This window comes from Podarcis bocagei, assembly GCF_964188305.1.
Source record: "Podarcis bocagei genome assembly, chromosome: 2".
Lineage (NCBI taxonomy): Eukaryota > Metazoa > Chordata > Lepidosauria > Squamata > Lacertidae > Podarcis > Podarcis bocagei.
Window position 1 is genome coordinate 46502255 of NC_138126.1, and position 25814 is coordinate 46528068.

General features: G+C 43.5%; 1 protein-coding gene and 1 long non-coding RNA gene across 3 annotated transcripts in view; one reads left to right on the forward strand and one right to left on the reverse strand.

Moving 5' to 3' along the window:
• The window catches only part of PODXL2 (podocalyxin like 2), a 53120-nt gene that overhangs the window by 12506 nt on the left and 14800 nt on the right, over positions 1-25814 (forward strand). The window contains exons 1-3 of one of the 2 annotated variants that reach the window (XM_081184155.1): positions 4736-4760; positions 15064-15354; positions 23709-24634. In XM_081184155.1, the coding sequence (XP_081040281.1) occupies positions 15147-15354; positions 23709-24634 (1134 nt within the window). In that variant the 5' untranslated portion in view covers positions 4736-4760; positions 15064-15146. Of the gene's footprint in view, positions 1-4735; positions 4761-15063; positions 15355-23708; positions 24635-25814 lie in introns of those variants that run through there. The other variant, XM_081184154.1, reaches the window with a different exon arrangement.
• On the reverse strand, positions 15855-21288 carry LOC308581772. The gene is made up of 3 exons (XR_014005275.1): positions 21208-21288; positions 19665-19711; positions 15855-15954 (listed from the first exon to the last, which is right to left on the reverse strand). It is a non-coding gene; the product is annotated as an uncharacterized lncRNA (long non-coding RNA).

The following is a 25814-nucleotide window of genomic DNA, read 5'->3' on the forward strand; positions in this document are numbered from 1 at the left end:
GCTCTCATTCTGTATGAAAGAACACAGATAATAGCATAGGAAAGATGATCATGGGTTGGCAATGTGTTTGTTTTTAGCGCTACTTCTGGATTGGATTTGCAGCCCTCTGCCTGTAAGAATTGTTCTGCTTGATGGTGCTAAAGATCTGTCTGTCGTGGAGGCAATGTACTGGGGCAACAGGGGCCAGATACCACCATAAAGTTCACAAATAAGAGCACAATGGGTTCAACCACCCCATTTTTTTCCAGCTTCTCGTAATCAGTTATACTGCCTTTGGACATTGAAGTTCCATTCTTCGTTATTATGTCTGATAGCCATTGACAGACCTTCCTCCACAACCTTGCCTAATCCTCCTGGGGGAGTAGGTGGGTGCAAAAATCTAAACATCCTGTGCTAATGGATTCCATAAGCCAATTACACATTTGCGTGAATAAGTAGTTTGTTCCATTTTTCCTGTATTTTTTGCCTGCCAGTTTCACCAAATCCGTGGGGAGCCACTGTATTTTCTATAAATGATTCACTATTTCCCCACTGTAGCTTAACTCACTGCTATCCTGCCCTCAAATTTTCTCCCTGATAATGTGTAACAGAAGTTCCTTGGGATCTCCGCCTTCCTTTTTCCACCAGTAGCCTATACATCAGGGGACATCAGCAGCAGATGCTTCTTTCAGCTGATCATTGTTCCCCTGTCTCAAGTGATTATCAATAAATGACCGTTTTGGACCGAGGTCCCTATTTTGAATAACATCTGCTGGACAGATGCTTGGGCACAAATTTGGAGTGCCTCTCAAATGAAAGCCAGATATAAACTGAAGCAGGTTAGCATGAGGTCCTTCTATGAGGTCCTACCCCCCAGTTGGCATAATCTTCACTTGTAGTTTGTTCTGAATGAGGTATTTTATCTCAAGCAGCAGATATTGAGGTACTATAAAGAATAGGAATAGCTGTTTGAGTTCATTTACACAAAAAATTGTGCCCCTCAATAACACTCAAGTATGGCAGTAGTTACCGCCTGCTGCCTCCGCATTTATTCTTCACTAATGTATGTAGGAGATAGCCACTGTGTCAAAATCTGAGTGGACCAATATTTGTGTTTCCCATCACCTTCATTAAAGCTGCTGTTCCTCAGGCAGTCAAACTGGGACAATGAGGCCTGCGTCTTCTGCCTTTCCTAACTCTTTGTCTTGTGAACCTAGAAGAATAACTTTTATTTTGTACTGTGTATCTCTGTGTGGCAGGAATTTGCCAGAGGACAATGTTTTTACTCTGGAAGGAAATTCCTTATTTATTATATGTATTTGGGGCAGTTTAATTACACTTGCTGCTCTGACATTGCTCTGGTTCGTAGGCTAAGCTGGTAAAGATGTGTTGATTTCCTGGCTAAGGGCAGAGAGGCCTAAGTGCTTCCACACCAGCCTTTTTAATAAATAAATAAATAAATAAATAAATAAATAAATAAATAAATAAATAAATATTATTCTTTTTTTCCTACACCAGACTTTTTATCCAGTGTTGCTCATTCATCTCTGAGACTCCAGATGACATTCCTTCCAAACCATTGCATTCCTATCTCTCTCCCCTATTTGTTTTTTTTTTTTTTAAATGGCATTAATATAGCCTTTGTTTGTTATATTTCTTTCCTCCTAAACATCGTAGACTCCACGTTATCCACTTGAAGCTCACAATTATCCAAACTGCTTTGTCAGTCTTTATATTCTAAAAAAAGGGGTGGGGAATCTCAGACCTGGGGGCTGAATGGAACACCCCAAGCCAGGCCACACACCCTCCCCGGCCATATCTCCTATGAGTCCTTATTTGAATCTTCCTTGGGTGTTTTTGCTGGCCTGGAATGTGTTCTTGAGTTCCGATAATGCTTCTTGGTTGCATAGATGGCAAGATGACGGAGGTGTGTGAGTGTGTGTTGGAAAAAGGCCCTGCTGTACAAAGGTAACATTTACCTTCATTACTCCACCCACCTTTTCCTCTGGAAGGATGCTCAGCAGGTTCCTCACCCCTGTTCTAATACAGCTTAAATAAAATTTGGATCCCCATTTTCTGCACCTAAGATAAGCTAAATGTTCCCTGCTCATTTTGTTATATGTAGCAGGTACTGGTATCTTCTTCCCCTCCCACCATGAAAATGTGATTCAGAAGTATCCTTACAGACCATGAGTTTGTAAAAAAACCACTTCTTTTCTCAGTCCCTTAACCAACAGAACTCCTATTAGCAGAAGACTCAAATCCTTTGTAAGAGGCAGTCCTAAGATTATTGGCAGCTCTTGCAATCGGACTCTTTCAGTGTATATGGGAGTCCCTGCATGGGGTGTGTTGAGTGAGCTCACTGAGCGGGGAGCAGATGGAACCAACTAGCAGTGCCCCAAAAGTCAGCTCACACCCTTCTGGACATACCTTGATATCTGTGAATCCAGTTGAACATGTGAAGCCCCACACCCCTCAAAAAAAGTGTGTGTGTGTTGAGGAGCTTCTTCAGTCAGAAGAACCCTGCACCAACTGATTGGAAAGCACGGCCAGATGGATGTGCTGATGTTGGTGATGCGGCTAGTTTTTGTCTGTTTGTTTTGTGGGGAAAGAGCTTTACTTCTCTTCCTATTGGTGTGACCCTGGGAAAAGTAGGAAGGCAGATGGTTTCAAGGCTTCCAACCTCATAGGCATTTCTGTTACAGGTCATCATCTGTGGCTGTAGGTTGGAGACTATAGGTGAAAGTGCCCCTCGTCTTCCCCTAGGAAAAGGACTTGTCTTATCCTCATTCCAAGCTTTCGGAGGGAGCTTGCCCCCTCTTGCTCGCTGGCTCGTGGCCAAATGAGATTTTTTAAAACGCCTGCTGCTTCCCTCATACCCAGGACATGTTATTAGCACATTTCATCCTTACATTATTATAGTTGGATGTAGTGTGTGTTGTCTGTGGTGGCATTCTCTCCAGTATATGCCATAGGACTCCTTTCATTATTTATTAATGCATTGTTTATTATTACATCCACCTTTCCTTGAAGGTAGTCAAGGTGGGGTGCATAGTTTATTTATTTCCATTACGTCCTCAAAACAGTCCTGCAACCTGGGTCAAGCTGGGAGAGTGCCTGATCACCCAGTGAGCTTCCTAGCTGAGTGGGAAAATGAACCTAAGTTTCTCAGGTCCTGTTTGTTATTACTTTGATGGCTGTATGACACATTTCACTTGGAAACAGAAAATCCATATAAGAGAAATCCAATTTAGCCCCACATGTCAGGGAATTCAGCAAGCTAGGGGAGAAGCTAAATTTGGGATATAAGCAATCAGTATTGGGGGTGTATTTTAGTTAAGAGGTTCAACCATTATGCCATACTGTGGGGTTTTGTTTTGTTTTGTCCTGGATGCTGGCTCTGAGAGTACCATTGCCTTGGTTGGTGGCTATGAAGATAGTCAGCTAAGAGGAGGAATTTGAGGAGAGGATTATGATGGCACTGCCACATGATAATAATGCTGGGGTCCTCCCTGCCACAACATAGCCTCTGTGGATTTAATGATGCTTTCAGACACCCCCATTGGCAGGATTGGATTAGATGACCCCTGGGGTCCCTTCCAACCCTACAGTTCTATGATTCTTTTTATTTATTTAATTGCAAGCTTTGGGGGGGGGGGGTTGGTTGCCTGTTTTGGGAGAGTGCCTACCTTTTTTGTCTGCAATTTTTTTGGTTTTTGCAGGGAAATGGTATAGGTGTTTTGCCTGTTTTGCCTGGGGTGCATTCTAAGAAACAGATATTTCATGGTTTCTGTAACAGATTTTCAGATGCAGCCCCCAATCTCAAAAAGATTGGGGACTCGCACAGCTGGGCCCAGGAGGTTTCAGGGCAAGAGTGCTAAAGTTGTAGAGAGGAATACAGTGCCAGATGCCTGTGCGTGTGTCTGTCTTTATAATTTCGCAGGGAAACTCACTTGTCAAAGGCCCTCCTGCTTTTCAGCGTTGTTCTTTGTGTAACCTCGTTTCTTACATTCTAGTCAGTGACACTCACGTTCCATTACACTGAAGTGTGTTCTCCATTCTGGGGTTGCCATATGGCAGGCTGTAAACCAATTAGTCCCTCTCTTTTGGCTGCCTGGCTTGGCTTGTTTGCTTCTTTAGCTCTGCTTCAGTGTTATGCCATGGGCAATCCTAATTATTTCAAATGGAAAAGTTAACACAGGCATTGGCAACCTCAGGTCTGTTTTCATCCCTCTGTGCTTAGGCCTTAAGAGGCTGCCATGGTGTGCTGGCAAGTGTGTTTGTTCTGCGCAACACGTGGCTTTTTCAGCGTAGGCCTGTACACTATATAACACTTCTAGGCCCTTTGCCCATACATATCCCTTAATGATGTTCAGTTTCTAGCCTATTGGCATCCTTTCTACAGGCTTTTAATCAACTTGTCGTCCCCCCCCCCCCCAATGCCCTGGACTTTCTTCCATGCCTTTTCTGGATTCTTGAGCTTAGTCTCACTTTGCCTCCTCAGCCTAGACCAGGCCCCTGACATGGCTCCAACACTAAGCCTCCTGACTCATTCAGTCCCCCTGCCCAACAGGTGGTTCCTCCTGATAGGTTTCCTTTTGGCTTTACAACTGGCCTAGTGTTTCCTTGGAGTTTTGTCCTTTGCTCTGTTAACTGTGTCGCTGCTTTGGGGATAACCTGCATCTGCTGTCCTTTGGGAATGGGCTCCCCCCCCCACCATGCCACAGCTGTTCATCTGAGGAACAAGTCTCCCTTTCTTTGACAGCCATCCTGTGTAAAATGTATGCTACAATCCTACCGCTGTAGTCTTCTTGCTGCTGTTCGCAGAATTTTGATTTCCTTTTTATTCCCTGGTAGCTTATTTTTACAGAAGAACTGACCTCGGCTGCACCCACTTTGCCAGCTGAATTCTGTGAGCGATTCCCACAATTGCTAAAACTGTGATAAAGCTCCTCTCATTCCTGTCTTCTCCTCCTCCCCCTAACTGTGCCGTGATATGACTTTTAAATAGTTGGAAGGCAATTTGAGTCACACATTCACCGCCTTTTCATGCCTTGCGATAAGCTTCGCCTATGCTGGCCATGATGGCTAAGGTTTGGCCAGCTTCACTTTACTTGGTTCCATTGTCAAGGCACAACCCTCCATGTTGTGGTCAATCCAACTGTATATATATATGTTTGTGTGTGTGTTGTATTCTGTTTGGTCTGGTTTAACTCTGCCAGCTACGGTGCTTCAAATATCGAGGGGGAAAGTTTCAATTAATGAAATCCATAACCCCACCTCAGATTTCTCTCCAATTTACAGTCAAATCATTGCTCCCTCACAGCTGTCTAAACTAGGATTGCCATATTTCAAAATGTGAAAATCCAGACTGAAAAGTTGTTGAATTTTTGTGGGGGGTTTTGGGCCAAAGTTGTTGAGCATATTTTGCAAAATCTTAAATAAAATAAAAATAATTGAAGTTTTTGAGCTATTTTTAAGGAAAATTGACAAAAACGACAATGCCGAAAGGGGTTGCCATACGTCTGGATTTTCCCAGACATTTCAGCGATTTCCATCGGGACACTGCTTCTAATGGCCGATTGCCGGCTATGTCTGGGAAATTCCAGATGTACGGCAACCCTAGTCTAAACTGGCCTGAAAGGTAAAGTGGGCCAGGCCAGCCCCCCTGGTCTGCCACTCAGTGAATAGCTTGTCATTCCTGTAATTCACTCACTAGGCCTTCCAAGGAAGTGAATTTCATATTCCATTTTTGTCTGGTCTGAGAATATGAGCAAATTTGATGTTAATGTACTTTGTCATCTGGCAGAGGTGTGATAGTGCGATTCCAGCGCATGATGATTATCATGACTTGCCCAGTTCTGCTTGGCCCAGGGCTGTGGAGGCAGACAGGTCTGATCTGCTTGGCATTTTAGGCTTCAGAAAGAGGCCAGAAAATTCTCTTGTCCGCTGTACTGCAGTGTAACTGATGCTTGCATAAGGGCATATGGCTAGGCTTGAGGCGCTCTGTGTTGGGGCTAGCGTAGAAACCACACAACTGGTGCCATTTTGGATTGTTTGGTATGCTGAACAAAGGATCAAGGAATTTATAAACCACACACAAACAAAGCAGTGAAGAAAGAGCATGTTCTAATTTTGTGCCGTTTCTCTGTATTAAATACTTGATGCAACAAAATTGTTTTATCTGTTAGATAGCTAGAATGTGTTTTATACAAGAGACTGTTTAGATTGCTCTGCTGAATGCTTTCTTAGAAAAGAACATTCTGCCCAGATTAGCAGAGGAAGCTCAGGACACAGATTGGAACAGAGAAGTCTTGGGCCTTAATGCAGTTATTTCCCTGAGGCTTGTGTTTATTTTCAGGTGTCTCGATGGCTGTAATAACTTGTTGGTGGCAGCTGTTAAGAAGCATTCCTTGCTAGTAAACTGGAGACTGCACAGCAGCCTTCCCCAACCTGGTGCTGTCTAGATATTTTTGACTGCAACTCCAATTAGCCCAGTTGATGTCAGGGGTGCCAGGAGTTGCTGTCGGATTGGGAATGGCTATTGTGCATGCTTAGGCTGAGTGTTTTACTCCTGTACAAAGGCACCAAGGAGTCTAAAGAAAGGGAAAACTAGAGCAAACTCCTTGGATGCCTGAAGTCAGGAGGCCAGGCTCAATGCAGAAGAATTAGTCATGAGTCTTTCCTTCTTGTGGAATCCGAAAAAGGATCTGGCCAGGGCCTAGAAAATCCTCAGTGTCTGGTTACCTTGGATCTTTTCATGTTGGCACCCAGGAATTTGCTTGGGTTTTAATTTCTGAGAATGGAACAAACCTGTTTTAAAATACGCTGTGTAAGTGCAAATGATGTGTAGACCCAGTCATAATTGTAGGTACAGTCAGGAGATCTTTGTCTTGTTCCTATATCTCTTGGAGGCTACAAAGAGAATAAAAGGTAACAGTACAGTACACTGAGTCTTCACTCAGTTTTCTATCTGTCTTTAAAACTTCCCTGAACAAGTCCAAAGAGACAAATATCTCTGTATAATTGCACTGGCGCCTCTCATAAAGCCTCATGTCTTATATGTCTTTGGCAGGACTGAGATGCACTCTAGGCTGAGGTACGCATATACAGGCCTATACTTGTGTTTTGTAAGGACTTGGTTTGTTGTAGGCAAAACATGTGTGGATATTGCTCAGGGCAATGGTATTAGTAGTATACCAGAGGTTTTGTAGAATTCGTGTGGCTCCTAGTTGACAATGATAAAGCTGAACCAGAGTTCAAATCCCTGCTTTGCCATTACCATTGCTCAGTGAGCATTAGACATCTCACAATCTGTTAGTACTTTAACCTGCTAACTGGGAAGAATATTTGAAGACAGGTAATGAAGATTGTAAAGCATAATCTTTACACATTGATACTTGCATATAGCTAGTGCTGTTTTGTTAGAGCTATGTACTTCTTGCAGGACCAATTTGAACAATAAAATACCAAAAGGCAGGGCTGAGTTTGTTTTGCATCGGTGGAAGTTTGCTGTGCAAATTAGAGTTACAGTAGCGCAAAGCAAATCCAAGAACTTGGCTCTCAGATCCACCAAGTTTTGCAAAAGCGAATTTTCTGTAGCTCAACTTAGCTGAGGTCTTGAAATTCCCATGGTTAAGTTCATACTGAGTGAGGGAAGTAAACGTCAGACTGAGTCCACTGCTAATACTTTCACAACTGCTAATTCTTGTGCTTTGGCTAGCATTTCTTTTCTTTGGTTGAGGATAGTAGCCCAGCCTGGTAAACCGGATCATGAATCTTAAAGGGTTTAAACTGGGTAAACAGTTCAGTGTTAAATGAGGGTAAACAAACTGCTGGGAACAACCTCTTGCACTAATGGGATTAGCTCCCCTGAAGGCCAGGCTCGTCACAGGTGACTGCATTTTTAAGCTTTAGGACTTTTATAGAGAATGCGTGGGGAAGGCAGTAGACATGAGAGACGTTTCCAGCACAATCCTGTATATGCTTACTCGGAAGTAGTCCCCACTGGCAATTACAGAAGAGGAAAAAGAGGTACAGTGGTACCTCGGGTTAAAGACTCTTCAGGTTACAGACACTTCAGGTTACAGACTCCACTAACCCAGAAATAGTACCTCGGGTTAAGAACTTTGCTTCAGGATGAGAACAGAAATTGCGTGGCAGCAGCGTGGTGGCAGCAGGAGGCCCCATTAGCTAAAGTGGTGCTTCAGGTTAAGAACAGTTTTAGGTTAAGAATGGACCTCCAGAACGAATTAAGTTCTTAACCCGAGGTACCACTGTACTTAAAAATCTAAAGGTAGGTTTTTCAACAGTATTTTATAAAACATTTAAAGATTTAATGGTCCCATATATATGTCTAAACTGTACAATGATACCTTAGCTGGAGGTTTATTGCCACCAACCTGGAAACTATCAAGAATTGTATTAATTCCCAAACCTTATAAGCTAAAGGACCCCTGGACAGTTAAGTCGAGTCAAATTTGTCTACATGATGTGGCACTCACCTCTGCTTTCAGGCCGAGGGAGCCAGCGTTTGTCCACAGACAGCTTTCTGGGTCATGTGGCCAGCATGACTAAACCGCTTCTAGCGCAATGGGACACCATGACAGAAACCAGAGTGCACAGAAACGCCGTTTACCTGCCTGCCACAGCAGTACCTATTTATCTACTCCCACTGGTATGCTTTCAAACTGCTAGGTTGGCAGGAGCTGGGACAGAGCAATAGGAGCTCACCCTGCCATGAGGACTGCCAACCTTACGATTAGGATCGCCCAACAGTTGAGTAGAGAACTGTCATGGACTGGCTGGATGCAGAGTAGTAATGGGAAGCTCCAGCTGGGGAACCCCCAGAGAAGAAGAAGGGGATTGGTGATGAGATGACGATGAGTGGTCAGAGGGAGAAAAGAGAGCAGACTGGAAGGAAGAGGTGTCAAGCTGAAGAAGCAACAGGGTTTGGTGAGCAGGAAGAGGCTGGGGCAGATAACATTCTAGAATCAGAGGCAGGAAGGGGGTGGGCAGGAGACAGAGATTATGCAGAAGAATCCAAGGAGTCTCCCTCCCCTTCCCCCTGGTCTCTCAGAACAGTCAGAGAAACGAAGAAGGTGGAACAAAGAGAGACAAGATGAAGGAGCCTTAGGCTGCTGGGGAAGTAATGTCCATTACTTTAGTGGGTCTGCTCTGAGTAGAAATAACATTGCATCCAACCCATAAAGTTTGAATTGGTGCCAAAGAATTGGATGAATGGAAATTAAGATTCATGAGATCACGTTAATAATTATTTGTATCCCTCCCTCTTCTCTCACTGAGGGAGATATACTTTTCTATCCAGTATACTGATGGATGGCACATGAAACTGTATAAGGCTTGCCCCATGTGTAAGAGTTCATGCTCCTCGAGTTTCAACCAGGTTAGTAAACCACTCCTCACCTTTCTTGGTTGAGGCTTCAATCCGAAACTCACTCACTATTGCATTTCTGTTGAACTCCATAGAATTTATTTCTCAGAGTAAACATGCTTAGGGTTGAATTGTAAATGTAGCTGTGTGTAATCTGGTAATAAATTGACTGCTGTTACAGTAAAAGCCAAAGAACCACTGGTTTAAATATAGAATACATTATGTTATGCAATATGGCCAATTGGTGTCTCTCTTGTTCAGCATTCAAGGAATAGAACATTATTTACCTAATAAAGAGGTATGAAGCAACCTTGCCACTCCCCCCCCCCCCCAGGAATCTGTATTGGCTTTCTTTGTAACACTGATGGGAGTTCCTCAAGAAGGAAAGAGAAGGTGAATCTTGTGTCTAAGACGTTACCCTGTTAGGCATTTTTTACATGGTCTTAGCAATCCACACTTTCATTTTTTTAACAGATATATGCACAGCAGATCTAAGAGGGCTTATGTACTAATAAAACTGTTACATACGTATGAAGTAAATGTGTGCTTTTTAACCATGTGTATCTTACAGGTACATGCACCAGGGCACTGTGGTTTGCCACAGCTTTGTCACATGTACGCATTGTAGCAAATACATCTTTGGCTGCATAGCATATAAGGTTGCCAGTTTTACACTTTCATTTCTTTGTGCCTCTGTACCTATCCCATCCTATGAACTTGTGCACAAAAACAAATTAACACAACTAGGCAATAGGGTCCTAGTACTAGGGCCTTCAAGGCCAGCACTAGATTCTAGCACCACCAGCAGTGCAGCATAGGCAAACAGTTACATGTCTTGGATAGGGAGGTGGGTTTGATGGCATTCTGCTGCCTGTCAGGCCCATTGGAGTCTCTTGTTACGTTGAGATCATGGATGAATTGGGAGTGGCTGGTGGTTTTACTCAATTTGACAATCAAAGGCTCATGCCAGTCATGGCAGCTTGCATATCTGTCACCACAGCAGATAAACAGGATTAGTCTATTCTGAGTGCAGCTAGTGTGTGTTTGTTATCTCACTTGCATATGTTTATAGTCCAAGCACAACAATTTTTTATACACACACACACACACACACCCCTCTCTTTTGGGGGTCTCAAGATGCTGCTGTAGTGCTAATAATAGCTCAGTGACAGCTGCTGTGTGAAGGCATAAAAATCCTAGACACAATTCTGTTCTATCTCTCTCTCCTTGTAGACTGAGCTAGGAGAGTATTCAAGCAAGATATAATCTGACCTGCAAAGGCATGCTGCATGCTCTATAATGGAGCATATTTTGGGGTGTTTTGGCTTTAGTGACTGACTGACTCAGCTATGTGCAAATAACTCTTGGTGAGAGTTGTCCATCCCTTGGGATGGCCAGAGAAGCCTTGGTTGGCTGCTTTATGCTGCAGCGCACTTCTTTTCAATGCTGCTTGCTCCTATCATACTTTTGCTATCTCTGGTATTTGCCTTTGTCTTAGTTGATCTCCTTTAGCTAATTTTGTTTTATTGATCTAAAATGAGAAAGCACATAGGGCAATAAAAAGTCTCCAAAAATAAGGATGAATCAGTTGTGGAAAAGCTCTTGCAGACCAAGCATTATCCAAAGCTCAAAAAAGGCACTCCCTTTGATTTCAAGTTTCTGGAATGAATAGTGTGTAAATTCTCCCTTCTGTTTTCATGTTTATGGAGTCCCAATCCAAAGACTGCTCTGGGTACCGACACCACCCCCTCTTAATACTTGCCCATTTGCTTACATGCTAATCTAACTTGGGTAACTGCTGCCAACCCACCCCTCTGTACATCTAGACAGATATGGTCTCCTGGACCATAACAGCCATGTAGTACATGCACACCTTGCTTGCTTAATTCACATGACTTTCCAACTACAGTGGTACCTCGCAAGACGAAATTAATTCGTTCCGCAAGTCTCTTCGTCTTGCGAGTTTTTCGTCTTGCGATGCACGGTTTCCCATAGGAATGCATTGAAAATCAATTAATGCGTTCCTAGGGAAACCGCCTTCAGACCAGGTCCGGGAACAGTCTGTCCCCGGACCTCTTCTGAAGGCTGGGGGGGGGGACAAGGGCTTTTCTTCCCACCCCCAGCATTAAAAAAAACCCCGGGACAGCGGAGGACTTCTCCGCTGTCCGGGCGATCTTAAAATGCTGGCGGGCGGCATTTTAAAATCGCCCCGGGGCAGCGGAGGACTTCTCCGCTGTCCGGGGCAATGTAAAAGCCCCTGGGAAGGCAGGCAGGAGGGACAAAGACTTTCGCCCCCCGCCCGCCTTCAGAAGGTGTTCCCGCCCCCCCGCCCCGCTTCGGAGCAGCGTTCCGAAGCGGGGCGGCGGGGGCAGGTGTTCCCGCCCCCCCCGCCCGGCTTCGGAGCAGCGTTCCGAAGCGGGGCGGCGGGGGGCAGGTGTTCCCGCCCCCCCGCCCGGCTTCGGAGCAGCGTTCCGAAGCGGGGCGGCGGGGGCAGGTGTTCCCGTCCCCCCGCCCCGCTTCGGAGCAGCGTTCCGAAGCGGGGCGGCGGGGGCAGGTGTTCCCGCCCCCCCCGCCCGGCTTCGGAGCAGCGTTCCGAAGCGGGGCGGCGGGGGCAGGTGTTCCCGCCCCCCCGCCCCGCTTCGGAGCAGCGTTCCGAAGCGGGGCGGCGGGGGCAGGAGGTCCGAGGACAGTGGGGAAGACGCGCTGCGCTTCCCCGCTGTCCCGGATATTTCCCTATGGGCTGTCGTCTTGCGAAGCAAGCCCATAGGGAAATTCGTCTTGCGAAGTGCCTCCAAAACGGAAAACCCTTTCGTCTAGCGGGTTTTCCGTCTTGCGAGGCGTTCGTCTTGCGAGGTACCACTGTACAGCACTACTTTTTCTCCCTATTTTAATGAGTAATGTGTATTGAGCAATAGCAAAGTTTTGCTGTTTGATATAGTTTTAACACAGGGAATAGGATCTGGCCAGTTAAGTGTGCTCTCAATTCGCTGCTCAGTATGACAGAAAAAGATGCCCATTTCAAAAAGTGCTGACTTTGACACAAATGAAAAATTGGGAGCGCTCCAGGTTATTCTTCCTTTTAGCTGTGGCTTGAAGTTTAAAGCTGTGGCTTAAAGTTTCCATTCCTGGCATGATGCCAGGCTCAGGAAAAGTGGTAGTGGTTTGCCCAAAATGGCCCCATGGACCAGCCTCTGTCGGGTGTCATTAGGCCCACAGCCTATAGGTTCCCGACCACTCAATTAACATAAACTCTTAAACGTAGACACATCAAAAACAAACAAAACAAAGGATTGTGAGAAATCAAGACAGTATAGCTATTTAAATGTCATGGGTCAGGGTGCAATTCTTAGTTCTACAGAGTCTATTTTACAGAGTTAATTCTGTCTCGGCCTGCAGAGATAAGCACATGCATCTCTAGAAACTATATGTCAAAATGAGGGAAAGCCTTCTTATCAAAGCGACAAATTCTTTTGCAGTGCAGTGAAAACACAGTCCCTCGTTCATAATGAAGGATCTCTCTTTAGAATATTTTGAAGTTGGAATGAACAGTGAGTGGGCAGTTACTGAGGGTGTAATTGCTCAGGGTGACTTGGAAAACGGAAACTATTAGCATGGTGACCAACCAAAGATCTCACGGGAAGATGCAGTAAAGGAGAATAAATAATTGTGGTCAATGTAGAATCTGTCCTGTTCTCATTGAGAGACCAACGCATAGGGCAAGGCTAGTCGGTTGTTACAGCACCAAGGACAGCTCTTAGTGAGCAACTTCCTACAACATGGGTTGCATTGAACTGAGCTCTTTTGTGGCTCTGCCTCCAGTCCACCTCTCCTAGGCTTTGTCCCCTTGTGGAAGACTAGGGCCAGCCTTTCGGTCAAAAGGTAGGCAGTTCTGTGTATCATAACTTTCTGTCTGCTGTGCTCCTAGCAGCACTCAACTGGCAAGGTACGGTATGGGGGGGCACTTGCTCCTCAAACCTAGGTGAAAGTGCTCATGAGGGTCCTAGCTCCAGTTCTGTGGGCTCTGGTGCTGTGAGAGTTGGATTAGTGGATTCCTGCCTGCCAACCTGAGGTTCAGTGGTCCCTCAATCATCAACATAGTGCTCAGAGCCAGGAACCCAATTTGACTCCGTAGCTTGATAATACTGTAGCCTCAGAATTGGTGTCTCAGTCACTGCTAAACTCCATGACCCAGACTCTGGAGGAATTTGAGGCAGGGGAAATTATCTGGATTTGCAAGGGTGTACCTTTTTTCCTTAGTGAATTAAATATATCTGTTTATGAATATATATATTCAGAATATATATTCTATTTCTCTATGGCTATGAAATGAATACGCAAAACAGACTATTCCCCACCCCACCCCTCTGTTTGCAGATGAGAATGGGAAGCTACTAGGTTCTGTCACTGAGACGTCTGATGATTGTTCTTGCATTCATCTGCAGTATTTCAGCTTTTCTCTCAAAAAGGCTTAAGGGCTTTCTAGGCAGTCACTTTTCAATGCAGATACATGCATAGTTACCCACTGGTTTGTGCAGAGTTTAAAAGGGTTCCTTCAGGTTGCTTCAGTTGCAGCAGTATCTAAATTTCCCTGCAGTGGATGCATTGTGGTTTTCATACCTGAATATCATGTTCTTCCCCCAGAGAATATATTCATCACTTTTGTGTGATTGCTGTGGATAATGTAGCTATACCAAAGTCAGTACAGTCATACCTCGGGTTACAGACACTTTGGGTTGCGTGTTTTCGGGTTGCAGACCGCGCTGAACCCAGAAGTACTAAACCGCGCTTTGCGCATGCACAGAAGCGCCGAATCACGACCCACGCAAACACAGACACGGCGCTGCGGGTTGCAAACGTTCCTCCCGCACAGATCACGTTCGCAACCCAAGCATCCACTGTAAAAATGTTGCTGTAAAGGCAGAGACTGTTCTTGAGAGAATGTATGGACTGCGTGATCAGACCAAAGGCCCGTGTGGTCCAGCATTCTGTTCCCACAGTGACTAACTGCGTGGTTACAGGAAGCCTGCAAACAGGACATTGGAATGCAACAGCACTCTCCCCAGCAACTGGTATTCTGCCAGATTATAATTCTGCTTCAGACATTGGAGGTAACCACCGTGGCTGGTGGCCATTGATAACCCCCACCTCCATGCATTGTGTAATCCTCTTTTAAAGTCATCCAAGTCATGGGCGTAGCCAAGGGGGAGGGCAGCTGCCTCCCCAATAAATAAAAATAAATAAAAATACATAGCTAACTGAGGATCTCCCCCCCCAACAAATGGCCTACCCCCCCCCCCTCAAATCCTGGCTATGCCCATGATCCAAGTTGATATCCATCACTAACTCTTACGGGAATTAATTCTATAGTTCAACTATGTGCTTTGTGAAGAAATGCTTCATTTAGTCCATCCTGAGGCTTCTAAAATTCTGCTTCATTGGCTGGTCGTCGGTTCTAATATTATGAGAGAGGTTTTAATATTTTCTACCTTTCCCCCAAATGCATAATTTTATACACCTCAATCATCTCCCCTCCTTACTCGTCTTTCCCTGAAATGTTGTAACATTGCTCCAAACCTTTGATCATTTTGGGTGCCCTTTTTTGAAGAGAGATAGCTCCACTACTTTTTTTTTTCTCCTTTGAGGTTCTGTATGATTACTAAAACTGATATTGCTCTCATTCTTGTTTGTAGGTTCTTTGTGCATCTACTGTGCAGTTTCAGAAGATCCTGGTACTGAAGGACTGACTTCAACCTCCTTCGTGGATTTCTCAGCAATGTCTCACTTAGAGTCTCTAGATACCAGCAAACAGCCAAACTTGGAGGTGTCAGAACCAGACCTTGTCCCCAATGCCCTGCTAGCCTCACCTGGTTCGGGCTTTTCCAGCGAGGAGAATGAAGATTCCAAGATCCTTCAGTCCCAGTATATTTGGGATGATGGTGGAGACATAAATGATTCCAGCTTGTATGTGGGACAGTCATCAGGTAGTCTGTTTTATCCCTCCCCCCCCCTTTGTATGTTGTTGGGAAGACCTCTGTTCTCTCAAATTGATGTGATTTGGGCTGAAGAAAGATGGGATTCATTTTAACTTCATATCTGTTTCCATTGAGTTGTGTGTGCAAAGCTTAAGAGTCCCATGAGATGGAATCCTCTCATGGGTGCTTCCAGGCAGGCATATTCCAGGACTTTCTAATAATTGCTCTTCCACTGTTAGCTACAAGGAGAATTTCCATTGATTTTCCACACTTTGGGAGGTATAGAGGTGTGGGTGTAAGTATCATGCTATAATACAGATCTGAAGCTCAGAAATGGCTGAAATGGTGGCAGCAAAGTGTTTCCAAAATCACTTTTACAATTATTGCATTAATGGTTAGTGCTAATAAATAATAAAAATCACAAATTTTAAAATATTGATAAAATGGTGCTAACCGGAAAGGAACTAGAGAAGGAGCACCCAAGTATCAGTAGATTTGCTGCCAAAGGTATTATTGCATGTGTTAAAACTATGCCTCTTGGAAAAGACTGAAGATTAGCAATCAGCCGTGGATATTGTGCTCCTGTTCCATTCTTTACCAGAAGGTTTTCTGTGGTAAAAAAAGAGAGAGAGAGAGATAGAAGTAGCATATGGAAGACACAGGTGAACAACAATTTGGCAACGACACTATGTAAATGAAGAGTGAATTGTGGCCATTCTACAGGAAGCCTCCATGGTGGGGAAACATGTAGGTTGAGTTGGGTAGGTTTGGGATGAGGGAACAGATGCCTCCTTGGGATTAGAAGGTTGTGGGAAGAGTAGAACTGATGAGGCTCCTGATCATTGCCATGCAAGCTGGATAGTTCAGGGGGACCTGTGGGACTGCTTCTGAACAGGAGTTTCTTGTTAAATAAGCACTGCAGGTCTGCCACCAATATTATGTACGAGTATAACACCGTAGTGATATAACTAATGCATGGAAGCTGCTGCTGCGTTAGGACTTGGCAGAAATAGTTGCTAAAATCTTAATCCTCCTGTCTCCACTCCCAGTGTTTTATAGAAATATTGCCTTTCCTCGAAGCCTCATTTTTCAAAAGATATCCTTTGCCAAAAAACCCCCCCACAACCCACCATTTTAAGAGTGTGCTTTTGATATGCCTGCTGAGTGAGATATGAGGTGAAAAAGGGTGTGAGCGTATTTGGTTTTTCTGCAAAGCTCATGAGATTATCTTGTGCAATCTTGACCTGGTTTTCAGGCATTGCTTTTTAAGTACAATGCAAGAAGTTGACCTTCATCCTTTATTGTCACCCCTACTGCCTTCTGTGCTTTCATTTTCCTCTCAGTGGATACCAGCCTAGTTTGAGTTTCGTCTGTTAGTAGAACACTATATCCTTTCAAGTTGTCTCTTTCTATAGACACCTGCCTGTAAGAGCATTTATCAAGCATTTATCAAGATGTTTGTTATCTCCCCTGTGTTTTAATTTAGTATTACATATTTACTAATGGGATAGAAAGGTTTCCTGTCACGATATTTAGACAGTGCTGGTGTTGGAGCTTTGGGCAGTTTAATTGTGATTCTTCTTATGTGCAACGCCACAAAAAGCTCCCCTGTTCTGGTGTTCCATGCAACTGTCATAGTATTTTGACAAGTTCTTGCCATGCATGCTAACCCAGTACCTGAAAAATATGCATATTACTAAAAATACATGTAGAAAACTGAATAGAACTTTATGTGCTTTGAATAGACTTGGACTGCTTAGGTACATGCTTTCCATTTCCACTTGTACATAAATACTTGCACAATTGTGCTCCATTTTGGGCATTATTTCCTACCTATACCCATTTTATTTTCTAACTGTGAAGCATTTGTTACGGGCTGCATTCTTCCAAATGCCTATACATCCACACACACCTGGATGCTTCAGATATCACATATCCAGTCCCAACATGCTTATTTCACAGTTTCCCTTATATGATCACTTAAACACACACACACACACACACACACACACACACACAAGTTATTCTTTTATCAGGAAGCCCCTAAACCAAACCAACCGGTCAAACAAACTGTGATTTATAGCCCAAGTCTGGAGGGCTCACACAAACTATGGGAGGATCAAATGTTCATTAAACTGGTCCCGTGAGGAGTGTGAGGGGAGCATGTTAGCAAAGGTCTTGCTCTTGATCCTCTACTGTACAGTCTACACCATGATTTGGAGGACTGGAAACATGGCCCCTAAACCAACTCAGTGTCTTTATGGCATTTAATTTACTTAGTTTGTACAACATATTGAATTATTCAACAGGTTGAGTGCTGATTTCTGTTTAAAAATTAATTAGAAACCCTGCTGCTTATTATCTTGCAATGAATTATGATAAGTGGTTCTAAATCAGAAATTTGTAACAATGACTTCCATAAGCAGAGCAAGACAGGTTTTTAAGCACCGCCTATATGCCAGTGTTGTAGCAATAAATTGGTGTTTTTCCAACACACCGCATGACAGTTCTTTTAGGAAGTACTAAACAAAAAATGATTGTTGTCCCCCCCTCCCCCCACATGACCTAAGGATATGAGGGCACAGAGCAACACTTCTCCCAGCAAAACCACCCCTGCAGTGCCACTAGTCATGAACTAAAATTGGTGGGAGAGGCTTGTGTTTCAAAGGGCTCTTCCAGAATGCTATTGAAAATTGTCATTTTCCAATTTTTGTTCGTTGTAGCCCTCCATGGCTCTTAGCGCATACATAGACAGAGGAATAGCACATTGTGTGTTTTGAAAGGAAGAGTGTCTCACAACAGCCCCCACTCAGTGAATAAAGGAAAATCCAGCCTGTGTTGCTTACTGACTAACTAAACTAACAAACGCAGTTTCAGGCACTTCTACTCAGCAGTAAACCCAGTTGGGTGCAAAGGGACTTCTCAGGTAAATGTGTTTCTTCCTGCCTGTACCCCTCACTCTGGGTCACCTCTTCCTCATAAGTAAGCCCCACTGAGTGTAAGGGGGTTTCCTCCCAGGTTAATCCACCCAGAAAGAAGAGAAAGGAGGGAAATGTTCACCCAGAAAGGAACAGCAGCAACAATGAAAAAGAAATGAAGCAAGGAGGGGTGAGGTTTGGTGGGTGAGGTTTGGGGAGCAGCACAGAAGAGGAGCTAAGAGACAGAGGGAAATGGCATAGTCCCCAAACTATGATATGGCAAATGCATGTTGCATGGCACAGTGGCATGTAATCATTTTAGAAAACCTTTCTATGTTACTACTGGTTAGGAAAAAGCAGGTTTTAGCTCCAGGAAAAAAAAATTGAAATGTCACCCAGGCAATGGAAATGTCATGTGGTTCATACCTCAAAAATGCAGGAACAGGAAATCTACAAGATGAATTTGGAGACTGTGCTGATAAGCCATTGGTTGCTAATTGCAGCCACTTTCTCTGCTTGGTTCCAGATATATTAAAGGAACATTGAAATCGACTGTGGGTGAATCTACACTGGTCGGTTATAATGTTAAAAATGCATTATAAAAATGTGACACCAGAGGCCGCCACAGAGCAGTGATCTGTCGGCCATGGGAAATTGCATTGAGAGCTATATATCATGGTTTTTAAAATAGCCTTTAATAGCATTTTTACAGATCTGTGTAGATCCAGCCTAGATCACATTCTACATAGCCACTGGTCTAATCAATGTCATTCCCAAAGGGAAATGCTGAACTTGCTCTTTATAAAAGGTTATCTGAATGTATACATGGGCATGTGCTCTGAGCAGAAGGAAAAGCGTATTACTTCTCATGAGCACTATCCAATAGGTGCCTTCAGCAACACTCCTTCCCTTGAGCTTGTACTGAAAGCATCTGGTTTCTGTGCACAGACTGACAACAAATTTACATCTTTTAATCTCATCTTTAGCCAAGCATTAATGAAATTAAGTGTCTTGTAAAGACAACACCTAAGAGGCTTAGTGCTGAGCAGCACTCTGCCTGGGAACCACTGGTGTGTGTCCGTAGTTTCTTTTGTGCCCTGGGTTTAAATGGACAATGGCATTTTAAATTGATCATTCTTATGCTGGGTTCTTTCTCCCTATGCCAGCATGGTCCAATTTAAAGGTTAAAGTTCATTGATGACCAAAAATTGCAGTTGCTGATGGAACACTTGTTTCATTACATAGATGCTTCTTCCAGAGGTCCTGCTAAATGAGAGGTGGGTAATCTCACTCATTGCTATTACAGATCCCATAACACAAGATTAGAGTGTGAGCACTAGCTTTCTGGCCAAATTCCAACTTTGATAATTGCTTTCTGTTTCCTCAATATCATCTACTCACCTGTCTTCAAGGCCTCTTTACACGTGGCATTTTTCCTACATAGGAATCTGTGAAGAACGGAACACAAACTGTTGTTTGCGTTAATAATTGTGAAGGACAGCACAAGCAGCATTATTCTATGAGCAGATGTGTCAAGAATTAAGCATGCCTTCCTGGATTGTGTGCTTACCACAAAATGAATATTTCTGATGTACTTTACAGGTGTCAGTATACATTCTGCCCCCACACCATCACCACATGGAGATAGTTTGTGTGTCAGCAGTGTCATGTATGAAATGGCTCTCATTCCTCCTCCATTTGTGTAGTATAAATGACATCGGTACTTATTTGATCCTATAATCAGATAAGTGTTAAGAAGTAAGCATACTGACTTTAGAATTGTTTTATGAAGTTGATGGACCATTTTGGAAGCTGGTTGTAATAGAAATGAATGTTCCCTTGATGGAAAAGCAAGAGAAACCCCCTTTTTTTTTTAATAAGATGGCTTCTACTTAGCAGTAATTCAATTGCTAGTTAATATAATTTCCCTCTGTTTAATCAGATAAATCTGTTACAGCCAGATTGCATCTCTTAAAAGTAAGACAGTGGGCCCTCCCTTTTCCAAGTATGGCTTGGTTGTTGTTGTTGTTGTTGTTGGTTTGTTTTAAACTTACCCACAAATATACATGGGTGGTTAGGAAAAAATAATTATTAGATTAGCACTACCATGTGGGCAGTCTTTGTATCGACTGCAGACAAAATAGGTGGAGCTTGAACATAGGAGAACTGCTGCATCAGACCAAAGGTTTTTAAGTTAAGTATTCTTTTCCCATAGTGTCAAACCCAGAAGCAGAACATTAAGGCACCAACCCACTCCTGTTGTTGCTCACCATCAGTATGCCTCTGAACCTAAAGATTGCAATAGTCATTGTGACTCATAGCCGTGAATAGCCTATCCTCCATGACTTTGTCTAATCCCTTTTTAAAGCCATCTAAGCTAGGACTATCATTATGTGTTTGCGCAGTGACTTCCATAAATTAATGATGCACTGTGTGGAAAAAAAGTGCTTCCTTTGTCCTAATTCTCATGCTGGGCAAGGAGATTACCAGCATGAATCACTTCCACACTTCAATTTATGACCAGTTGTTTGCATTTTTACCAGATTCTGAACACCTTTTAGCTCCTGTATGGAACAGACTTTACACTGAAGTGTTTCTTGGTGGGTTCCAGGTGGTTGCTTGGTTGCCATAATATATGTATGGCTGGCTTTTCCCTTTTTTAGAAATAAACTCTTGGCTTTAGTGGTATTAGATTGGGATACTGTTTTGTGCCTCTTATATTTAAACTATTAAGGAAGATTAGGAAGCAAGAAATGGCTGGTCGTACCTTGTGAATTTTCCTCTTATGATCTAATTGATCTAATAACTGGTAGCCTGTTTTGCCCTTTATGCATTTGTTTTAGTATCTCCATTCACTCAAAGATAAAATGTATTACGAGTTGCAAAAAGGAACACAAGCAAAGTCTCCTTTCACCTACCCTTTAAATCATTGTCTTTGCATTACCTTAGGCAGGGCTTTCCTTCCCACTGGGGACAGGATATGCTTTGGTTTTTTCCAGCAAGCTATCCAATGTCCATCCTGAGGACCTTAAAACAGAGTACATCATTTCCTTAGGGAGAGCATATAATATTCAGTTCATGATCTGTGGCTCAGACTTAGGATAGTTACTTCATGAATCGCATCTGTGCTCTGGCCAGCACCGTTTGGATTAAGATTTTCATCTGAGGTTAGTAGGCCATCTGAATGAAGACTGGCAGGGGCAGCCTTGGATAAAGCAGCAGGCTTGTGTGTGTGCCCGCCAGCTCAGAGGACTAAACTAACATGCTGGGCCGGTGAGCTGTGTAGCTCGTTGAGGGGAAAAAGGAAGTATGGCATGTGAACAGCACTGAAGTGAAGACAGTAGCTTGCACTAAACGAGATGTTGAAACACCCCAAAGGTAGGTTGTGTTTACATGACACATTTTGATTCTGGTGCAAATGGAGCTGCTTTTAAGGCAAAATATGATACTAAAGCTGGTTTAGAGTTTGCAAATAGAACAGCAGAGATACAGCATATTAACATAGTCTAGAGAGATCAAATGACCACAAATAGGAGCCAACAGAATAGAAACCATTCTCTTCTAAGGTATCTAAAGCTGCATTCACAATAAACACAAGTCAGCAGCATTTGTATTATGATGTTGTCGTTACATGTCTTTTTATCCAGGGAGGTGGTATTCACTGCCACACAACAACACCCCAGAATTATGGGATATGAATTGGACATCATGGCAGCAGTCCAGCAACATGTGCACTTAAGCCCAGGTCAGATACTTAGTGATAGTGCTGATCAGCTGTTGTTGGGGAAACTAAATCAAGCCCCCTGCTGCCCTTTGAGCAGCTGTTTGGCTGCATTACTTCTTCTTTTTTCTTATTCACTTGGGCTATGTGCATTCAACTTGATTGGGGGAGAAACCCTTCCCTCCTAAAATTCCATAAAATTGGAATGCGGAAAGTAGTGCTGAGGGGAGAGAGAGAGAGAGAGAGAGTGAGTGTGTGTGTGTGTGTGTGTGTGTGTGTGTGTGTGTGTGTGAGAGAGAGAGAGAGAGAGAGAGAGAGAGAGAGAGAGAGAGAGAGAGAGATGCTGTGGGATTCGCCATGGTGTCAGAGTTCCTTCGCCATGAGTATGTAGTGCCATCTGAGATTCTCTGTATCTTCTGTGTGAACTTATAGTATATCAACATTGGCTGTGCATCAGGGATTAGGTACGTTGATTAAATGCAACCCACCCCCCTTACTCATCACCCTTTCACAATGGACTTGCTTCTTCTATGTGTGCAATTGGGGGAAGGAGCCAATGTGGGCACTGCAAGGGGTTGCCTGGCTGGAGCTAGTCATGGGTGACAAGGCTTTGGATGGATGCTGGGGTGAAAAACTTCTTCTTTTGCCCACTGGTTGACAGGAACTTTACTCTTTGCAAAACTTGCTGGTCATGTAGTGAGGTTTTCACCCTCATCGTAGAGCTATGTAAGTTGAGTATAAGCTTTTGCCATAACTTTATTTGTTGGAAAGGCAGGTGACTTGGGCAGGTTCTGTAGTCAAATGGAGGAACCACATAGGGGATCTTAGGTTGGGTTTCTCCAAAGACTCAGCTCAAGCTCATGGGACTGAGTGAGGGTTATCATTATGCACACAGGTAGTGGGCAAGGGGCCTGTGCCAGGGTGGGTCCCTGGTGCCTATATAACTCTCTTCTGATTCCCCCAGCCTCTGGGCTGGGGAGGGATGCATCATCCAGCAGTTGGGCTGTCCAAAAACTGGATACTTGACCTAAGCTATACCACCTGGATTATTACCATAATCAATAAAAGTTGTGTCCAGTGTGCAATTAAACTGACTATGGAATATTTATTTCACTGTAGGGTGAAGGTTAGTAATAAATGAATAAAACAAAACAAAATAATCAATGTCTATATTTAGAAACTCAGCCTGTTGAGCGTGAATGATTGGCAATGAATCATTTTTAAGGGTTGGTGACCAATGTACATTGTGCTTCATAAATGGAGTTTTTTTTTTCATACTCTGGAGAGTGTTTTGAACAAAGAAGAAAAATGTCAAGGGGAAAAGAATGAATATTTCTAATGCGGGTGAATGAAATTTGCATGTACCATCTACATGGGAATGTAAGATTTTAAGCATTGTGTAGCTTTGCTGGGAAAATGGGTTTTGACAAGCAATTTGAAGTAAACTGAGAGGATAAAGCTGCCTGGGGAAATTCAGCTTGAAGGAGCTGAGAGAGAAAATTGGTGAAGACTTTTGAGACAGAAGGAAAAATTCAGGTGAATAAGGATGGTAGATCAACTAGAATAATTGGTTGCTAACCAGACATCTATGCAGTGTCATATAAGGTAGATTATATGACACTACTAAGGTAGTGTCATATAAGGAAGATTTCAGGAGTGTGTTTCCTATTTCCCAGTCTTCCTGGATTGTTTGTTCATGAAACCTGTTCTCCTCCTCTCTTTAGATTACAGTTTTCCACTAGCCTCCCAGAAGGCCCTGCCTAAACGAAATGGGACACAAGCTAAAAATCCTTGGGAAACATCCACTCTCCATCATCCATCAGATTCCCTTGAACCTGACTCTGAAGCTCCTTCCACCAGTGTCCTTGAGGAAGAGGAAGGATTACTTCCTATAAACCAGTCAAAGGGACCTCCTCAGAGCAGCCAAACACCAGACGCTTTTCCTGAAGCACCTAGCCAGGACTCATTGTTCTCAATTCTTTTCTCCACAACAACCAGCAGAATGGGTCCAGTGACTGAAACAGCTGCAGACAGGCAAGAGGAAGAATCTGCTCCTGAACATGTTTCCTCAGGCTTTGATCTAGGGAGCAGTATGGGACCCAGCCTCTTGCCTCTGTCCTCCATTTTGTCAGCCACTCCGAAAGGACCTCAGCTTGTCTCAGAGGTCCCTGTCGAGGTTTCTTCAGAAGGTACAGTAAGAGGAGGGGGGGAACTCAGAGAACCCATAGCAACAATAGGTACAGTGGGAGCTGATGTAAAAGAAGTGGAAACCACAAGAGGGGAGAGGCAAAAGCCCATAGCAGGAGCAGAAATGGGACAAAGAGATTCCATAGAAGGGACAGTGGCCCCAGAAATGTCTACAGCGGAGAAGACAGGAGATGATTTTCTAAGAGCAGGATCGCATGGGGACAGCACTCTTGTTGCTGAGACGTTTTCTAGGTCTTCTAGCAGCCCATCAAACCCCAGCTCTTCAGTGGGTTTCTGGGACTGGACTGATAACCCAGCTCCTACTTCCACTTCTACTCCCAGTCAGAATAGAACAAAGCTTCCAGTTGCAGCAACTACTGCAGCAGAACGGAGCTTTGCACTGCAAACTGAAGATGTCCACATGGCTGTGCTGTCCACAGGAGTGCCTTGGAGTTTGACACAGGTAATATTCCTTTGTGTGTGTCTGTGTGCATGTTGAATATTTCAGTTATAATCCAGTGTTTCAAAGGCAAGGGCAAACAACTTGCACACAATTACTTAAATTTCCTTCATGCTAGTACGAGTGTGAAATGGCCTTTAAATTTTTAAGCAGCAACATAAAAGGCATGAACCTGAAATGCTGTAGAAGTATAGCTGTGCTGAGATGCTGAGGTTTAGGAGTAACAGCTCTTGAGTCCAGGTTTTATAGTCCAGGAATTTTCAGTTCCTGAATTGTAGGAGACATCCCCTCTTCCTCATTGATTCCATCCAACTGGATCTTTTTCAGATTTCTTCTATAAAGCATACACTCCTGTTTCATCCAATATCTAGTAAATGGTACTCGGGTATAAAAGGCTCCTCATTTAAACAAGAGGGAATGTTTTTCTCTTCCTTTGAGCTGTGGGAAATGAACCTTGATTTGCTGCGTTTTAATACATTTTAAAACATTGAAACAAATTCTGTGCGGTAATTGTCAACGTATTTTATTCCATTGTTAAAGGTTAGAAAAATAATGCTGACAAACAGCTGTATTTCAACCTTGAAGTTAGTTTCAGGGGAATTAATTCTGGTGAACACGCAGTATTATTTTTATACAGAAACTAATATTCTAATCTGCAAAATGAGAAAGTCAATTGGTACTAAAAGGTAGACAATAAGAAAATGCCATGAATATGAGTCACTTGTGGTGTATTGTGTAGAAGAGGTTTTCCCCACTGGAGCAATGTGGCCTTCAAGTGCATAGTTGTGCATAAGAACAATTAGTGCTCTATGATGGGTGTGTAGCTTTATATGTGGATGGGTCTTTGAGGACCCCATAGTGAGAATGCATTCATTGAAATGGGCCACTCCTGTGATCAGGCAAGGCATCCTAGCATTTAGTTCCATCTGGAAAATAGCAGAGTAGATTTGTCTCTGTCAAAAAAGAAAAGGAGGTGGTGGTGGAATGCCACCCTGGCAATTAGCACAAACTGCCTCATCATCTTATTGTGTTTGGTAGAGCCAACCAAGGATAGGTTGCGCTACAGAAATAAGTGATACTCCTTCCCAAAGAGGTAGTTCCAGTCTTTCAGTTAAAGTGTATGTTCGTGACAAGAGAGGAGCAGAGGAAACTTTCTGCTTTTGTCTCTTACTTTTTTTATATG